At 35.9% G+C, this 19,084-nt stretch overlaps 1 protein-coding gene across 3 annotated transcripts in view; it reads left to right on the top strand.

Annotated features, from left to right (window-relative positions):
- NSMAF (neutral sphingomyelinase activation associated factor) overlaps positions 1-19,052 on the top strand; it is a 45,137-nt gene extending 26,085 nt beyond the window's left edge. The window contains exons 20-32 of one of the 3 annotated variants that reach the window (XM_081325153.1): positions 215-257; positions 2,351-2,514; positions 3,613-3,721; positions 5,375-5,439; positions 6,176-6,243; positions 9,391-9,458; positions 10,136-10,259; positions 11,175-11,255; positions 13,013-13,163; positions 14,270-14,372; positions 14,851-14,960; positions 16,951-17,045; positions 18,851-19,052. In XM_081325153.1, the coding sequence (XP_081181279.1) occupies positions 215-257; positions 2,351-2,514; positions 3,613-3,721; positions 5,375-5,439; positions 6,176-6,243; positions 9,391-9,458; positions 10,136-10,259; positions 11,175-11,255; positions 13,013-13,163; positions 14,270-14,372; positions 14,851-14,960; positions 16,951-17,045 (1,181 nt within the window). In that variant the 3' untranslated portion in view covers positions 18,851-19,052. Of the gene's footprint in view, positions 1-214; positions 258-2,350; positions 2,515-3,612; positions 3,722-5,374; positions 5,440-6,175; positions 6,244-9,390; positions 9,459-10,135; positions 10,260-11,174; positions 11,256-13,012; positions 13,164-14,269; positions 14,373-14,850; positions 14,961-16,950 lie in introns of all 3 variants that reach the window. The other 2 variants (XM_081325154.1, XR_014026110.1) reach the window with 2 other exon arrangements.
- Positions 19,053-19,084: the final 32 nt, after the last annotated feature.

The following is a 19,084-nucleotide window of genomic DNA, read 5'->3' as shown; positions in this document are numbered from 1 at the left end:
ATTTGGATGTTAAACAGTTATAGAGAGTTAGAACTTTAAAAAAAATATTTCAGACACTGCTATTTGTCTTGATATTGAATAGAGCTGAAATTTATTGTGTACAAATGACACAGCATCTTCTTGTGAGAGATTGCAGAATGCTTCTTGATAAAGAGTCTTGCCGCAGCAATTGTATTTTCAAGTAAGCAGCATACGTCTCTGCTTTTTTTTTTAGTATTTCATCCCTTGACCTATGAAGGAGGAGTAGATCTGAACAGGTAACTTCTATATGCTTATAGTAAGAATATAGCATTCATTTCCTTCTTTTACAAACCCTGGTTTTAATTACAAATTTTATACATCTCCCTTTGAGAGAATGCTATGTATGGTGCTTAACCCCCACTCATCCCCCAAAAGAAAAAAATGTATTGCCCCAATACAGTCTTTAGCATGAATTCTGAGGTATCTTGTATGCACTCAAAGGAGATACTGACAGTCTTTAGACAATCTTCAGGTTTGCAAAAGCACATCATCAGCAAAGTAACCTTTAGGAAAAACCCTAAAAAGAATGGAGCAAGATGCATGTTCAGCAATAGTATGCTGAACACAAAGCATGTTCCATATCCTGAATGCTCCAATGCCTGCTCAAAGAGGAGGTACAAAAAAAACTGGAGGTGGGCATGAAGAGGTCAAGCAATGGCATAGTTTTGAAAAAGGAATGACTACTTGATTGAAACCCTGGGTAGGATCACTGAATACTGCAACATTTTGGTGCGTAGCCCACTTATAATCCTATACATTTAATGGGATGTCCAATTTGGAAAGCTGCAAAATCCACACCTAAATAATTAATAAAGTCAGTGATTGGGCCTTTCTCAATGCCACATTCCTGATTTTATAAACATGCTGAGAATAGTTAAAGATGCTCATAGGTTTCTACTCCCCTCTGATTTCAAGTTTGGTGTTGAGATCTTGGTTTGTTTAAATCAAAGTTTGCCTTCTGAACAGGACAATTTTGGTGTGAACATTGAAGCGCTTTCTATCAAAATAGTTTTTAAAAGGGTGATGTTGGAAAAGGCTGATTAAAGAACAGAATACATTTCAAGGTAAATTTCTCTTCAGGCCATTTTGAAGAGTTTGTGGAATCTGCATATGAGTTGTGTTTCCATAAATTAATTTCACAATTAGGTAGTTGATATATGTAAATCTTTTTTGCTAGTTTAAGAAATATGCAATTCTAACTAATTCAGTGTTGTAAAGGTACTTAAATTGGAGTTGGAAAAACACTGCAGATTCTCATTCCGTACTGTTTACTAGAAATGAAGTTGACTCTAAATTTAAAAAGATTATCTCCAAAAAGGAAGAGCAGACATAAAAGAAAAAAAATAAGAAAAATGCCCTTTCTCAGTTTAGGGTTGCCAGTTGCTGAAAAATTTCCTCCTGCCCACATATATAACCTCAGGTTTTCTGAAGATTTCCTCTGTCACTAAATGTGTACATAGGACATATAAAAGGCAAGAGCAGAAGAGAAAAATCTATAAATGTATGTTTAGTTAAACAGTCCAAGAAAATGAATTGCCTATAAGATGACCCTCATGTGTAAATACCATCCATTCAACGATAAGATTTTTCTCTATGTTTCCAGTAGAAGTAACAAAAATAAGAATAAGAGCAATAGGTTATTGGTTGAAAATGGAGGGAAAGAGAAGAAATACAACTGAGTAAGGATAAAGGACAGACAAGAAAGCTTTAAAGGAAAAGAAAGAAACAGAAGGCCTTTTTAAATTCACCAGACAAGCAGCTTCTTCGAAGTCACAGTCTTCACAGCTGTCCTTTCAACAACAATGTCTGCATCCCTTTGCATTACCTGCCACTTATTTGGGGTGGAAAGAAAGTCCTCATTTTTCTATTTTGTTGGAAATAATTTAGTGAACTTTATAGTTCCTGCCACAGACGTAAGGAGACAAAGTTCTGTATCTTCAATCCTATCAGCTTAAACTATTATTGGTAGAAACATACAGATTTAACCTAGTGTAATAAATATGTCCAAAGGTGCTTTTTTCAAAAGGTAACTGGATTTTCTTGTTTTTTTTATTGGAAAATGTTTCACTTCTCATCCAAGAAGCTTTGTCAGTTCTTTGTCTTTGTCTATTCTTTGCAGTCAATTGGTTATTAGCACTCTGAGGGAAGGTTGTTAGTTCTCAAGAATTTTTCAAAGAAAAAACCCCAAGAAAGTTTAGTTGCCTTTTGGAAAAAGCACCTTTGGGATAACTATGACCAGGATGATTGAGAGTCTCCACAGATATATATTGAATATCCTATGATGTTTTTCTTGGTACAATGCAAGATCATTTTCCTTCTTCTTCTGAAGCATTATGGACACAAATGAAAGAGTAGCTCTGTTGACGCAAATCTTGGAATTTGGACAGACTCCAAAACAATTGTTCACAATCCCACATCCAAGAAGGATAATCCCAAAATTAAAAAGTTGGTCTCGAGCATCCAGCCATAGTCCTTCTATGACTGAATCTTCAGGTAAATTTTGTAGACTTTTAGATTCTTCTTATTGTTTAGCACATTGTCTGTTTCAGTCCCTTTTTTTAATCTATGTTGCTTTATCCAACAAAATCTAAAAAAATTTCTAAACAAAATTTTCAAATGATTAAGAAACAGGATATAGTGAAAAATAGTATATGATTCATTAGGAGAACATAGTTATTAATGTTCACAAACATTCAAAATGGCGTGTTCATTGTTTTTGAAAAAACCCTCAAAAATGAGAGGCAGCTATTATAGGATGCCATCTTTTAGGATATGCATGGGCAACCCAAAGTGTACTGATCATTGTTAGTGGATGAAGTATAATTCACAACATTGGAAAGATAAAATTAGACCTGATTTGCAGCAGTTGATTGTTGGTAGGTGATGACATTTGAATTACCCTTTGTACAACAGAGTCATAAGGAAGAGAGCATTTATTGGAAGAGCTGGAAAAACATTGGTTTTTCTTTTTGAATTCTTTTTATATTACACCTGCTATATAATAATATAGTTAATTGTGAGTTCCATTCATACGGTCATTAACAAAACACTAAAAGATAGTTTTGATGATCAACAGGATTGCTTGCAGTATTGTATTACTATCACTGATACTATTTTTAAACCCTTAGTAAAACTCCATACCTGGAGGGATGATATAATGTAACATGTTACCTCTCTGTTTTGAGACTTCATAGGAAGGTGGGCTGCATATTCCATTCTGATAGCTGCTTTATATCCTTTCCTGCAAACTATTCAGCACCAGGACCCAGATAGCTCTTATAGCTAATGTGGTGTATGTAGCCATCCAAATGTAAAGGTCCCCAAATTCACTACCAGGTTTGAGCCCCATCGAATAACCTCTGGCTGCTCACGCCTGATGATTACCTACAAGGATGAAATTGATAATGTGGTGCCTCCTAAAGGACATTATAACTGTGAGGGGGCAGGGGGTTATTTAAGATAGAAAAAATAGGACAGAAGGGAATGTGAAAAGGCCTGAATTGTCTGTTCCCTGAAATAACATCCTATAGAAAATGTTCATTTTTTGACTTTCATTTGATTACATTGAGTTTACGTTATTATATTTGTCAGTCTCTCCAGGTGAAGAATCTTTTGAGGATCTGACAGAAGAGAGCATCTTACTTTCCTGGGATAACATGGCCAGTTTAAAACTTGATGGGCAATACAAGATCCACAAAGGGTAAATTGTGGCAGCTAGATGGGCAATTGTATAAAACGAAACAATAAATATTTTAACTCATCCCAGTGATCTTCAACCCTATTACAAGAAATGAAGTGCTTAGCATAGGGAGGGAAAATTCTTTTTTGTCATTTTTTAAAATTTTATTCAGAACATTAAAATAAAACTCCAAAAAAGGGAAAAATACAAAAACAAAAATAAAGACTATATCCAAAAAGTGCATAAAAACTAAAATAGACATATCCATAAATTGTCCCCCCTAGTTGAATACTGATATATTTCAAAAATAGTAACTCCTTTCCCTTGCAAAGCAAACACACAATTTATAAATTTCTATAACGTTTACCCAACCCACTTAGCCTGACATCAGTCTACTGTATGGAACCATAGTTAACAGATAAAACCAACAGTTAAATTAAATTTCAAAACCCTCTGATAATCTATTTATTGTATTTGACTTGCAGAAATGCTTCTGTTCTACAATAAGTCACCACAATCATTGTTATTTGGCCTGTCCAGGATCAAATATCCTCAATTGATTCTTAGTGATAAGGCTTTTCCTTAAGATATTAATCAGGATTCTTTCTAGCAATTGATTTTATCCCCCAGAGTCATAATTGTCTGTGGTGTGTATCTCCACAGCATTTGTTGTACAAAAAAGTATCCTTTCTCAGAATTCTCTAACCAACTTGTAATTTTCAAGTCCACCTCATCTTTCAGGGTTGCTGGCAGCAAGTTATATTCCAATCCATTTAATTGTAAATCTTGTAATGCTTTTACTTGCATCTGATTGCCATCCTTTAAAACCATTGTTACTTTAGCAAGCTTTTTATCTAAATTTTCAAGCTGAACCTGTAAGCTGAAAAGTATTCTTTCAGCCCAGCTTTCGCAATAAACTTTATCTTGATATATTTCTTGCATTTTGACTGTAGTTTAATATAATCCAAAATACCTCAGTAGTTAATCTTTCACAACAGGAACTCCCAAAGACAGGAAAAATACTAACAGATAAACCTCAAAACACATTGAGAACAGCTTTTCCAGCATAAAAAGAGAGATTTTTGTCAAAAAATTTTTTAAAAAAATTAGGACCAGGTTTTTTGTTTGTTTTTTTAAAAAAACTTTATAGAATACAAAATCCATGGAGTGAAAGTGTGATACTAACATAAATCCTAGATAAGAAAAAGTTGTTTGTAAAAAAAAATCAAAGTGTCAGGTTGTTCAGAGCTTAACAGCTAAAACAAGTGCTTTGAACTGAGCCAAGGGGGAGAAAAGATAAATTCTGTGCAATTAAATGTTGAAATTTTAATTCAGGTATCACCAGCACTAACTGACCATCATTGGGAAGTTTATTTGACCATTTTCACTTTGAAAGCAGAGGGATGAGAAATCATCCTACACTTCGAATCAATGTGATACCTGCAATTTTGAAATGTTGTAAATATTTTTTTATGAGTTAAGTGCTTACTTTAGTTTCTTTGGAGTAAATCCATTGAATATAGATGGATTTACATCTGAATATCAAATTTAGAATTCCCGTGTGGTTTAAATGTAATGAGTAAAATCCTTAGTTAGAGACTTCAGGAAACACTGGTGTATGTTTTCAGTCAGTCTAAAGTAACTAAATAAATTACATGATTTTGTTTTGAAAAGGCCAATAACTGGAATTGCCATGTGTTCTACTTCTAATCAATCTTCTATCTTTACTACATCTCAAGGTGAGTAATCCTTTCTCAGGTGCCTACTTTCAAGTAATGTGAAATGTTACAATGCCATTTAAATTGGCAAGTGTTATGGTCTGCAGAAAGATCCAAAGATTCACAGACTGTCTGAACATTTTAATATGTATATATTATTAAATGCATGTATTAACAGAAAGGAAGGAAGCTGTTGCATAGTTCTGTGGAAGTACAAAAAAAATCACATGGTATAGAAGTTAACTTCCTTATTTAAGCAGAAGTGTGGACAATTTTTTGTTAAAATATTAAAAGTTAGGGTAGCATAATACTTTCCCTAGGTGAAAAATATAATAACAGAAGTGGCTTTATATAAGAACAAGGTAGAGATTAGCATGCTTGCCACAAACACCACGTTTTGCAAAAGTACAGACAATTTGGTTTAATTGCATCTATAAAACAACCTATATTCCTTCTATGTTCAGTGAAAATAAATCTAGAATGAACTTGAAGTTCACCCTGTACAAGCTCATTCAAAGACAGTAATGTTTTACCTTTTAATATATTTTTATATAGTAAAATAAAAAATATTGCCTTTTCATTGCTTAAGAAATGCACTTATTGCTTATCCATCAATATGCAGGACTGCACAAACACCTATTTTTTTGCCAACTGAAAGTCTGTATCCCAACTAGGTTGATTTTTCATACTGGAAGGTGAAGAATGCCTTTAAATGAGCACAGTTCTTATTATTTTTTTGTTTCATCATTTACATTAGATTCAACTTTGAAGATGTTTTCTACAGATTCAAAAATGCTTCAAAGGAGTATATCTTTCTCAAACATGGTCAGTTCTTCCAAGCCTTTATTGTAGCCTTTTTAGATGTGTACACAAAATTTGGTTGGGACTATAATTCAGAAAACAGCTGAAATCTATGTAGGCTGAATTAGAGGCTGCCTGATTTACTTGCAAACTGGATCTTGAAGTGGGTTTCAAAATATACAAAGCTTCTTGATGCCCAGTGCCAATCTTAAGCTTTTGAATCTGACCTGCCAGGATAATACTCCTTTCAAATCCAAGCCAAGAAACTGATATAAGCTAGGGCATACAGTCTCCATTAGGAACACATAGTTAAAGGCCTGATGTAAAAATGACATCCTCTTTGCCAAGTGGTGATATTTCAACCTCCATTCATAGAAAGGTTTGGTGGTTTCGCAGGATCTGAAGGGTTGGAAAGGACCTTTGAGATTATCTAATGTAATCCTCTGCTGAGTGGAGAAACCCAGTAGTGGGATTCAAATATGTAAACAACCAGTTCTCTGTGTGGATGCCACTTCCGGAAGTCGATTCTGGGCCTGGGCAACAAAAAATTAGGTACCGGTTCTGCCGAAGTGGTGCGAACTGGCTGAACCCCACCACTGGAGAAACCATTACTATAAGCATCCCCAACAGTGGCCATTCAGCCTCTGTTTAAATGATTGGATATTGAATGATAGTCAAATAGTCAGAGACATAACGTTCTATTGTTGTACTTTACTTCATATTATGGAATATTTCCTGATGCCCATCTACTTCTGATTTAAATCCATTGTTTCTCATGGCTTCTGGAACAAGGCGGTCCCATCTTCTATAAGGCAGTCATTCAGATGCTTGGGAGTCAGGGTGGATAATGTATCCACACAGTCTTCTTTAGATCAAGTACATCCACCACCTACAATATTGGCCGATAATATTTGGGAGGAGTTTGATCCTGTGACTCTGGATGAAGTGGACAGGATCATGGGGAGAAGTGCCGCCACTTGTTTGTTGGACCCGTGCCCCTCCTGGCTGGTTTATGCAGCTCGGGAGGTGACACAAGGCTGGCTCCTGGCAGTTATTAATGCTTCCTTGAGTGAGGGGTGCTTCCCTGCCACCTTGAAGGAGGCGGTGGTGAGGCCCCTCCTCAAGAAACTTGCCTTGGATCCAGCTATTTTAAATAACTTTCATCCTGTCTCCAACCTTCACTTTCTTGCGAAGGTTGTTGAGAGCGTGGTGGCATGGCAGTTCCCTTTGGTCCTGGAGGAAACTTAGTATCTGGATCCGTACCAATCGGGTTTCAGGCCTGGGTACAGCACGAAGACGGCATTGGTCGCACTGGTGGATGATCTCTGGCAGGCCCGGGATAGGGGTTATTCCTCTGTCCTGGTCCTATTAGATCTCTCAGCGGCTTTTGATACCATCGACCATGGTATCTTGCTGCGACGTCTTGGGGGGTTGGGAGTGGGAGGCACCGTTTTACGGTGGTTCTCCTCCTACCTCGTTCGTAGATGGTGTTGGCAGGAGGGCAGAGGTCAACCCCAAGGCCCCTTGTGGGGTGCTCCAGGGGTCGGTCCTCTCTCCCCTCCTGTTCAACATCTATATGAAGCCACTGGGTGAGATCATCCGTGGTTTCGGGGTGAGGTGTCATCAATATGCTGATGATACCCAGCTTTTCATCTCCACCCCAAACCGACCCAGTGATGCCCTCGACGTGATGTCCCACTGCCTGGAAGCGGTACGAATCTGGATGGGGAAGAACAGGCTCTAGCTCAACCCGGCCAAGACTGAGTGGCTGTACGTACCAGCATCTCGTTTAGTCCAAGAGGTTCCGTCTTTGGTTATGGGAGGAGAGTTGTTACCTCCCGTTGATAGGGCGCACAACTTAGGCGCCCTCCTGGATACACGACTCAGTTTTGAAGATCATATAGGAGTTGTGGCCAGGGGGCATTTGCCCAGGTTCTCCTGGTGCACCAGTTGCGCCCCTATCTGAACCGAGATGCTCTATGTACGGTCACTCATTCACTTGTTACCTCCCGTATAGATTGCTGCAATGCTCTCTACATGGGGCTGCCCTTGAAGACCACCTGGAGGCTCCAGCTGGTGCAGAATGCGGCCGCGCGGGTTGTGATGGGAGCATCCCGATACTCTCCTATTACACCCCTCCTGCGTGAGCTACATTGGTTACCGGTTGTCCTCCGGGTGAGATTTAAGGTGCTGGTTCTTACCTATAAAGCCCTACATGGCTTAGGCCCAGGATATTTGCAGGACCGTCTGCTGCCAGGAATGACCTCCCATCGCCCGGTGTGCTCACATAGGGAGGGCCTCCTCAGGGTGCCGTTGGCTAGACAATGTTGGCTGGCGACCCCCAGGGGGAGGGCCTTCTCTGTGGGAGTGCCGGCCCTGTGGAATCAACTTCCCCTTGAGCTCCGGATGGCCCCGGATCTCCGGTCCTTTCGTCACAGCCTTAAAACATTTCTCTCCCATCAGGCTGACCTGGACTGACGATAGGGATTTTTAAGTAGAATATTTTTAATATTTTATCATTTTATCATTGGGGCTTGTTAGTTTAATCTTTTTTAACATTTGTATTATTGTGTTTTATTGTTGTTAGCCGCCCTGAGTCCTTCGGGAGATAGGGCGGCATATAAGTCCCAAAAATAAATAGATAAATAAATAATAGTTTCCAGAAGTTTCTTCTCAGATCCTTTTTCATTATTGCTGTTTTCTTGATAGATCCCAGTTTGTCAATATCTTTCTTAAAACATGGCCAGAAATGGAAGCAATATTTTAAATATGGTATGACTATCTCAAGAATGATTAATTTTCTTGATTTTCACACTATTTTTCTGCTGTTGCATTTTAAGAGTGCATTTGCTTTTTTTTAAAGTTTAGGTTAGGTGATCTTGTTTGAACTTATATTTAATGATTTTTTTACATAAAGAGTAATGCATTAATAATTCTCTAGTGGGAATATTTCAGTTTATATGGCACCCTTTTTTCTTTTAGCTACCTTTGAAGATTTAGACACATCAAAATAATGTTCATATGAATCCATTAGAATCCATAAGATAGAAAAGAATAGCTTTTGAATCCATAAAATACAAAATATGTTGATTCAAAATATATTAATATTTTAATATGTAATATATAATTTAATAATATGAACCAACATTTTTCTTGTTGATTTTGTTATAGGCTTTGTCATCTTGTTTAATCTTACCAGGGAATAGCACCGTTGTATGTTCTTCATGGGACAATAATATGTATGTGATTTTACACATTCCTAAATATACAGCACTACTTCATGATTCCTTTTATTGGGGCTAGTTTTTCCATGATCTGAGTTCAAGTGAATTTGAGGATGCAAAAGATTGTGCATGTACATGAGAAATAGAATAGAATTCTTTATTCACCAAGTGTGATTGGATATAATTTGATATAATCTGTTGCACAATGGGTTACGCCAGTGACCAGATCTGGCCAGGTTTTCCTGACAGGAATAGTTATTTCTACCATGGCTAAATCTTTGAATGAAGCAGTTGTTAGCAGCTGATAAATGGCAGCAGGCTGTTAAGGAGAGATTTTTATGTTACACAGACTTCTTACAACACTGCCTTAAATTAGCCTTTGGGAACAACAAAGGTTAACAAAAGATTCAATAACAAATTGGTGCAGTTTTGTTCTTTTATCTCAGGGAGCAAAATAAGTTCTACTATCTACTGCTGTTAATTGCTGACATTGCAATATTTGCCTTATTAGAGGATTTTTCACTGAAACTAATTGACAGGACAATCCCAAATATAAATGCTGTTTAAAATACTTTAAAAATAGAAAAATGAGAAGAACTACATTTTGGCTTACTTTTGTATGTGCATGTACTGTTCTAAATAAAATTGCCTCCAAAGTATTTATAAATCCCTTTCTTTTTCATTTCTAAAAGCTATTTCTACTCAGTAGCCTTTGGAAGGCAACAGGATACCTTAATAGGCCATCACGATGCTGTCAGCAAGATCTGTTGGCATAATAATCGTTTATATTCTGCATCTTGGGATTCAACGGTAAAAGTAGGTATGATTGTGATGGAAGACATTTTGCAGGTCATTATTTCCTACCAAGTACCCTCTAGATCAGGGGTGTCAAACTGCCAGCCCACAGGCCGGTTGCATCATGCGGAGGCCACGCCCACCCCAGTTCCGGCAATGAGAAAAAAGTTGTGATATGTCGTGAAGTGACGTGGTGAGTTTGACACCCATGCTCTAGGTACAATATAAATTGACTACAATTTTCAGGATTTCACTCATGCTGATTACAACTTTCAGGATTTAACTCATGCTGACTGAAATTTTGGATTGTTGCAGTCCATTGCATCTGGAGACAGCTAATTTTAGAAATATCATACATCTGTAAAAAAAGTTGTAACAAAAACTTTGTAATTGGATAACTGAGACTATTCAAAATCTGTCCCTTTTGCAACATTAGGTTTCTATTACAGTGCCAAAACTTTCTATCCATAAATTGTGCAAAAAGAAAATGAGTAGTAGATAAAAAGAATAGAAGGAAATAAAGATACAAAGAAATGGCTTCCAATCTTTTGCTTGTACCGTAAGCACAATTATAAATTGAGCTCTGTATGTCTAAAATTACAATGTTACTTTCTTCTTGCTATCATCAATTCTATCTAATCATCAAAACTATAAATTGTAAATTCAAAAAGTCCATAAAGTCACTAATAAATGTAGATATTTTTCTTATAATCGAATAAGTCAGTTTGGCCAATTCAGCAGGTTCTGAATATTGTCACTGATCATCTGTTGTAGGTATTGTCAAATCTTTCTCTTTTTATGTATGCAATAATCTTACTTCTATATAAAAAAAGTTCCATGTTCCCCCCCCCCCAATTTCTTATATCTTTTATGAATGGCATAATGAGTGAAAGCAATGCTTATATATTTCTAGTCACTATGTATCTTATGTCCCAGGTGTGGCACTGTAATCCAACAGAATTATTAAACACTAAGAAACATTTTGAATTGCTTGCTGAATTGGAACATGATGTTAGTGTAAGTATGAAGATACATAACTCTTTTCAGATTGATTGCCTCTGAATCTCGCATCCGAGGATCAAAAATTTGATCAATAAATGTGATTACTTTTTAAAATGATTTAAGTAAATACGCTCTTATGATTGCTTACTTATGCTTATAGATTTAATTTTAAGTTTAAAATGTTAAATAATTCACTTCATTGGCTACTTTCATATATCTAAACTTTTTGGTTGGGACAGATTGTTGTATGTAGGATTCTGTTTAAAATGTGCAAATATAGTCTAGGAGGTCTGAATTGGAAATATAGTGTACATTTTATACAATTATTAAGTGTAATATGAAAAAGATTATACAAATCTTTTGGTTCTTTTCTCTTGTAAGGTTCTTTTCTCAACCTTATTTAGTGAAACTTGTATATGTAGTACTTTATAAACAATAAAGTTCAAATCCCATCTAAAAATTATAACTATAGAATAATATGAATATTCTTCCTTCCATCCACAGTAGGACGTCTTTTGGGAATGGATTTGCCTAGTAAAACATAGATTTTATTTAAAAAATAAAATTGTTTTTACAGTGGTTAATTAGCCAGAATACAGATATTTAAAGATAATTTCACAAAATATAGAATTTTGAAGAGATCAGAATTTTGGAAATGTCTCATCTTAGTAAAATATAAGCATAAATTACTGAAAGATGAATATGTATTGTTTTGAGAATATATTGATTCTTTCATCACTGTTACCATAAAGAGCCACAGAAACTTTATGTTTAATTTGAATTCGTTTTTGGTTTAATCTGGAATTCTATGTTAAGTGGAAAATTGGACTCGAGGGACTCAATGGCCATGAAAAATATGTTCAAGAATTTACCTGATGGATCTTGCTTTCTTATATCTGGTTCTTTCTGTATACTATACCTAATCAGAATTCTAACTAGGATATTTTCCTTGCAAATTATATGAAAGAAGTGCTTTGGATATTTTGTAAACCTTTTTGTCTGTAAAAAGAGCTTACTGTATTTATTCTGGCTTCTGCACAAGGGCGATTGCTTTAAGAAGGCTCTTGATTAAAATTAATGTGACTCTTACAGTATACGCAATCTTCCTTTTTCAGGCTCAAGCAGAAGCCGGAGATAATAGGGACTACTTTCATATTTAGCAAATATGTGTGTCCTCACTTTTTAGAAGCAGTCTGAAATATTTTTTTCCAAATGTTTAAGTCATGTATAGCCATCGTCCTAATGCCATCACATCTCACTTGCACTGGAAGAATCATTTGTTTTGTAAAATTTGGCATATATCTTGAAAGCTTTTGTTTTGAACAGTGAATGTTAAGTGAAAGAAAATGACAATAATCTGTTGTTTTCCTCCTGTTCTTTCAAAACATTTGCAATCCTCCAGTGCAGATTTCCAGAGATTCAAGGATATCTGCAGCATATAATAAAAAAAGTTAAGATAGTGGCCACAATGATGCAGGCAAATCTCTGCCTATTTTTACATATGACAGACATAAAAAAATAAGAGTTTTGATTTTACCAACATAGCCATCATCTTGCAGATGGCAAATCCCATCTTTCATGTGCTAATTTTCTCTGTGAAATAATCCTTCATTGAAATACCCCCAGATATGAAAAAAGTATGCATATAATTTTAAATGTTCGAGTGTTTCAAGCTTAAAGATTCAGTATCCTAGAGAATGTGTGGAAAACTACTTATCATTGTATCTATTATTAATAACATGCAAATTAATAACATTGACATAATTACTTAGGTAACAACTATCACCTTGAATCCTGCACATACCCTGCTAGCATCAGGAACAAAAGATGGAACGATTAGTATCTGGGATGTTACTGCTGCTTCTATACTGCATCACCTTCCATGCCACTCAGGAACTGTTTTGGATGTTGCTTTCAGTCCTGGTATGGGTAATTCAAATGTTCTTCTTAAATACCCATTCTGTCAAGGAAAACACGCATCCTGATAGATAAACAAAGCTGTTATCTAATTCTGGATTGGAAACATACAATTCCAATACAACACTTGTTTGTGTTGCTGCGGAAACAAGGACCATCACAGGTAGTCCTTGACTTTGAACCATTCGTTTAATGATCATCTGAAGTTACAACAGCACTGAAAAAAGAGACCTATGGCTTCACTTAAAATGTTGCAGCATCCCCATGGTCACATGATCAAAATTTGGACACCCGGCAACTGGCATTTATGATGGTCGCAATGTCCCAAGGTCATGAGGCCATCTTCTGTGACTATAACAAAGTCAACAGGGAAGACAGATTCACTTAACGCCTGGGTTACAAACTTAATAATTGCAGTGATTCATTTAACAGCAGTGGCAAGAAAGGTTATGAAAATGGAGCAAAACTGCCTTAACAATTCTCTTGCTTAGCAATGGAAAGTTTGGGCTCAGTTTTGGTTATAAGTTGAGGACCACCTGTATATTCAGTTAGTTTATTCTTCAGTAAATGGATTACAGATTGAGGTTGCCAGTAAGTAGCCCACCCCAATCATTTCATTTTGATCTGGGTTTTATAATCATAAAACACAATAGCAGCTGTAACAAAGTTTCAATCACCTTTACTAGCTTGCCTTCCATTGCATTTCTATGTTAGTAATTTGGAGCATATTAGTTGTTTCACAGAAGAAAGACATCAACTTATAGCAGGTGTTTTTCCTTGCATGCCTGCAGTCAAAATAGTAACTGTAATTTGGAGGGCATCTTTCTTTTATCAACTAGCTAATTTTCCTGAAACTGAACTACGATATCAGGGTTTGAGGCTTATAGGTGTTTTGTTCTCTGCACAGTCAAGTATGCAATATACCTAATACCTAAAATAATTATATCATTGTATCTGTGTGAGGAATTACAGATTATGAGTTGAAGGTCTCTCTGAATTTTATTTGGGTAAATCATGTATGGGATTGAAGCACTATGTTCTATAATGAAGACAAGGTAATTAACATCAAATACTTGAACTAAATATCCAGTGTAGCTATTCTTGTAATATAGATGGCCGGCACCTATTAAGCACAGGAGAAGATGCCTGTTTTAAAGTAACAGATGTGCAAACTGGAATGATTATCTCTTCTATAGTCTTGGAGCAGATTCAAAGGTAATCTCCTTTGCCAATTTTAATTATTTTTTTTAAAAAATATTGTTAAAACTCTATCCTGTATATGAAACAGATTAGTTATTTATTTCAGGTCTTGAAACTTTTTCGTATATATTGTCTCAACATGGGACCCATAAGATTCATCTCATAAGATTACCTGGGGAGGTATAGATGAATTTTGCGATCTGGGCTCGTTCCTCTAAAGTTAGCACAAAGTTTAATGTTTGAGAAATATGAAGATGCAAAACATCTAAATTACCTCCTTAGCTTGGGTACATTTGATTATAGTCATGGCTTTAATTTCCCAAATTAACACCAAAATACAAATACATTTTCTTTTCTTACAGTCTGAAACCACACTTTCTTAGCAACAAATGCCTGTGTTTATTAAACCCTGGAACGTGTAGGTGTTGGCGACAGTATAATTATATAACATCAAATGATAACCAATTTTGGTTTGATGAACTTATTTTTGCAGATGTTTCAAGTGGGATGGACACATAATTTTATCAGGAAGTCAGTCAGGAGAATTGTTTGTTTGGGATATACTTGGAGGAAAAACAGTAGGAAAAATTCTGGGACATGCAGGTATGTTTGAATATATTTTTAAAATGTTTCTTGACATTTCAAATCTCTGAAGCCCTTAAATATTTGATAAAGTGCACGCTCACCTTACAGCTTTCTCTTGCTTCTTAAACTATTGTATTAAATTATTGATCTTGATATCAAGAAGTAAGAATCCTAAGAACTTGTATACTGTAGAAAGAAGACAGAGTACTGCTGTTAAGGATTCTATTAAACCACTCAATGGAAAATCAAAACAATATTGGCTCATAAGGTTCATGACCTTTGTTATATGTATGGTGAAGCTTAGAATAAGCAAAACATTTTTGAAGCTACTAAGCCTGTGATTGTAAACAATTCCAACCAAGAAAAAAGTAGAGACAACAGAATCTGACTGCCCAAAACATTTAGTGAACTTTTAAGAATGGATATAGGAGGGGCAAAAAAATTATCAGTTTGACTTGTTGATTTATAGGCTTCCCTATAAATTGATTTATAGGCTTCTCTTTATGACTCTGGGCAGCCTTTAGCCTGAGCATTTTCAGACAATTTTAAGCAAACCAGGATCTTCAGTATAGAGTAGGGGTCTTCAAACATGGCCCTTTTATGATTTGGCTGAGGAATTCTGGGAGTTGAAGTCCACAAGTCATAAAAGGGCCAATTTTGAAGACCCTTGGTGTAGAGGCTACATTACAAGGAAATAACACTGTTGCCTTCATCCTACCAAACAGGAAGGAATGTAAAATATTACATTCACAATCCCCATAGCAAATACCTTTTTAAAAGCATTCTCTTTCCTGTTATTGGCTAATGTGCTTTCCATAGTTTGGAGATATTTTTATAATACAAACTAATCAAAAAGTATCAGAAAACCAGAAACAATGTTGACCTCAAATTATTCTGTCTTGGCTTTGAGGGGTCCTTGGTGCTCTCCGAGCTTGGTTGTTTTCTTGCAGATATTTCATTAACCAAACTAGGTAACATCATCAGTGCTAGGAGTGAAGTTTACTCTTGGTTTATATTCTAGTGTCTTGCCTTGTCAGTGTTGGTGGGGGTGGCCTTTGAGCTTCTTTGGTTGGGCTGCTTATTGTTAGCTTGTTTGGCAGTCCCATGATTGCGGTACTATTTACTTCTTGATTGTTGGTCTGGTGTTAATTTTGCAGTTAATATATGCTCATCTTGAGTGCTGATTGCTGATGGGGAGATGTTTTGGTCTTTTTATTGGTTTTGGCTCGTTGATTGTCTCTTTTGCATAGCACGTAGAAGCGATATTGTTTATGTCTATGTATCCATTGATGGCTAATTTATTAGAGTGCCAAGCTTCTAGCATTTTTGGACTTGGCTTGGTCTAGGATCGTCAGTTTCATAGATGAAACAATGGTTAAGCCTGTCCATATGTTATGAAATTAAAGAGTTTTCAACATGTCTTCCGACTACTAATTGATGTTCATGAATGCAGTCAGCCCGTGTTTTCCTGTTTGTCCTACGTAGTGGCTGTTGTGTCATTACACTGTATGTTGTAGATGGCAGCAAACCCCACTCCTTATTAGAAGTGATGATGTTACCTAATTTGGGTAATGAAACATCTGCAAAAAATAAACAACCAAGCTCAGAGACCACTAAGGACCCCTCATTTCAACCCTGAACTTCCAACAGCTACTAACAGTTTTGAAAGTACCAGTCCCAAATTAGATGCGTGAAAAGAATACCCTGCCTTGCCAATAGGGATGCATGATATTCCTTTTTACTGTTTCCTGTTCATTAATCAACAGTTTGTAGGAGGACAATTTCATGTCCCACCAATTTTAGGTTAGCTTGGGAGCTTTTGGTATATAATTCCTGTTATAATTAAATATGACAAATTCTATAACTTGCTTCTCAAAATGTAGATTTCATAGGTGCTATGAGCTAATATCTTTTGTAGTTGGAATAAAATTATGAATTGTAGATAGCAGTCTGAGGAAGGTGGTTGCAAATGATCAATCTGAATGACTTGCATATGTGTCTTCCTTAGGTGCTGTGACTTGTATGTGGATGAATGACCAGTGCAGCAATATAATTACTGGAGGAGAAGACAGACAAATCGTGTTCTGGAAGCAACAATACTAAGTGCTTTTTCTCTGATATCTCAATCCTTAATATTTTAAACCAGAATTTTAAAAGGACCTTGCCTAAATGTAAAAATGCTTTCTATGGTTCAGACAGAACTTCTGGTCCCCTTCCCCCCTCCCCCCCAAATTCCTGTTGTGTATTGATGAACACGTTACAGATATGTGTATGCACTTGCCTATTTACTGAAGTAATACTGTTACAGCTTGGGGTACTTGTCTTATACTTCCGTTGGAAATAAACTAATTTTTCTGTAACCAGTATGTTCTAACTTGAAATCATACTATCCTATATATTGTTTCTTGTGCATGTTTGCCTTCAAGTCAGTGTTGATGCCTGGTGACTGCCTAGACAAACCCTGAGGGTTTTTTGGCAGTATTTTGCCAACATTGCAATCAGTAAATTTTATCTTTATTGGAAATTAGTGGGCTTGTTTGCCATTGTCTTCTACTTAGGGCTAAAAGGGGAAATGAATGGCCAAAGTGAACCAGTGTGCTTTGTGCCTAAGAATCCACGGTCTCCTACTTTCTAACTAACAAGATTTTATTCAACGTACCTGACAGAAATGCTTTCCCAAACTTCCATCCCAATATGATCATGTTTTTACTATCTCACCCTAGACCACTCCCTGTCAAACAGCAATTATTGCTAAATCAATAATTTGACAATTCTGTATTTTTATTGGGAGTCTCTTTATAAAGCTGCTTGGAATGATATAAATCATCTCATAAGGTTAGAATATTATGTTTATTTTCATGGCCTAGTACCCGTTCCTTATCAAATACCTTCCCACTTTCTTACTAAGGAGTTATCTACATATTGTCATTATTTGGCATTCAAATCACTATCAAGTGCTGGGGAAAAGTGGAGTTTAAAATTCTCATCCACATGCACTAGAGAGCTCATCATTTCTCACTAATTTTCTCGTTTCACTGACCCTTGGTATCTGTTTGGATTGGGTAGTGTTTCATTTACTAATAAATATTTTAACAATGTTAAATGACAGTCATTATCATTCTACCTTCAATTAAGTCAAGTTTAATATCTCAGAAATTTTACAACGGTGATGGTTTACTGGCCAGATCAAAATATGAATCCTTTTTCACCCTCTCTGCAAACCAATGTATACTACTCAAAAAAATAAAGGGAACACTTAAACAACACAGTGTACTGTATTTAATAGTAGGATGTCTTATTTTCTGTTCCCTTTATTTTTTTGAGCAGTATATAATGTGCTCACATACTCACTGCTGAGTCCCATTCAAATGCTGACCTCTCTATATACTGTAGTGCTTAAAATTACAATATACTGTTTCAATGAATCTCTTAAACTTTTTGTGTCTGCTTGGGATAGTAGTGGTTCAATACTGTTCATTTGCCATAACATTGTTTAATGTTATTTCTAGTTCTCTTAAACCTCGCCTTCTAAGGCAGGGGTGTCAAACTCGCAATGTCACGTGACGTGTCGCGACATATTGTGACTTTTTTTCCATTGCCGGCAATGGGGTGGGTGCGGTTTCACCATGACACATACGGCCCGCAGGCCGGCAATTTGACACCCCTGTTCTAAAGTGATCAGCTCAATAGAAAAACATGTTATTAAATTGACAATGCAAGTCATAATTCCCAATGATTCTTCATTAGTATGTGCCAATAAGTCATTTACTTTTCAGAGGTAATTCTATTATTTTAATACAGATATGATTGCTAAGCAATTAAGGATTACATCTATTTCCTTGTATTACACTGATAGAATTCACATATATGCCATTATTTGTAACTTTTTTCTTCTATTTGCCTTCTAGCATTAAAGCTTGACATCCAACTGATAGAACTTCATCAGTAAATTGCTGATTTCTTACAATTACTGTATCAAAAGATTATCTGCTAGAGAAGAAATTAAAAACCCTAATGAGTATCCTGTTAAAATGTTAAGTCATCTCCAATATTAATTTTATTTGATATTAGTAAAATTGGTTCATGTAATAAAAGAAATACTATAGCTTACACTGAATTTTACTATTTCAAGAGCCCATGAA

Source organism: Vipera berus (assembly GCF_964194415.1).
Source record: "Vipera berus genome assembly, chromosome: 3".
Classification (NCBI taxonomy): Eukaryota; Metazoa; Chordata; class Lepidosauria; order Squamata; family Viperidae; genus Vipera; species Vipera berus.
Note: the sequence above shows the minus strand (reverse complement) of the source record. Positions and strands in the feature narration are given on the sequence as shown.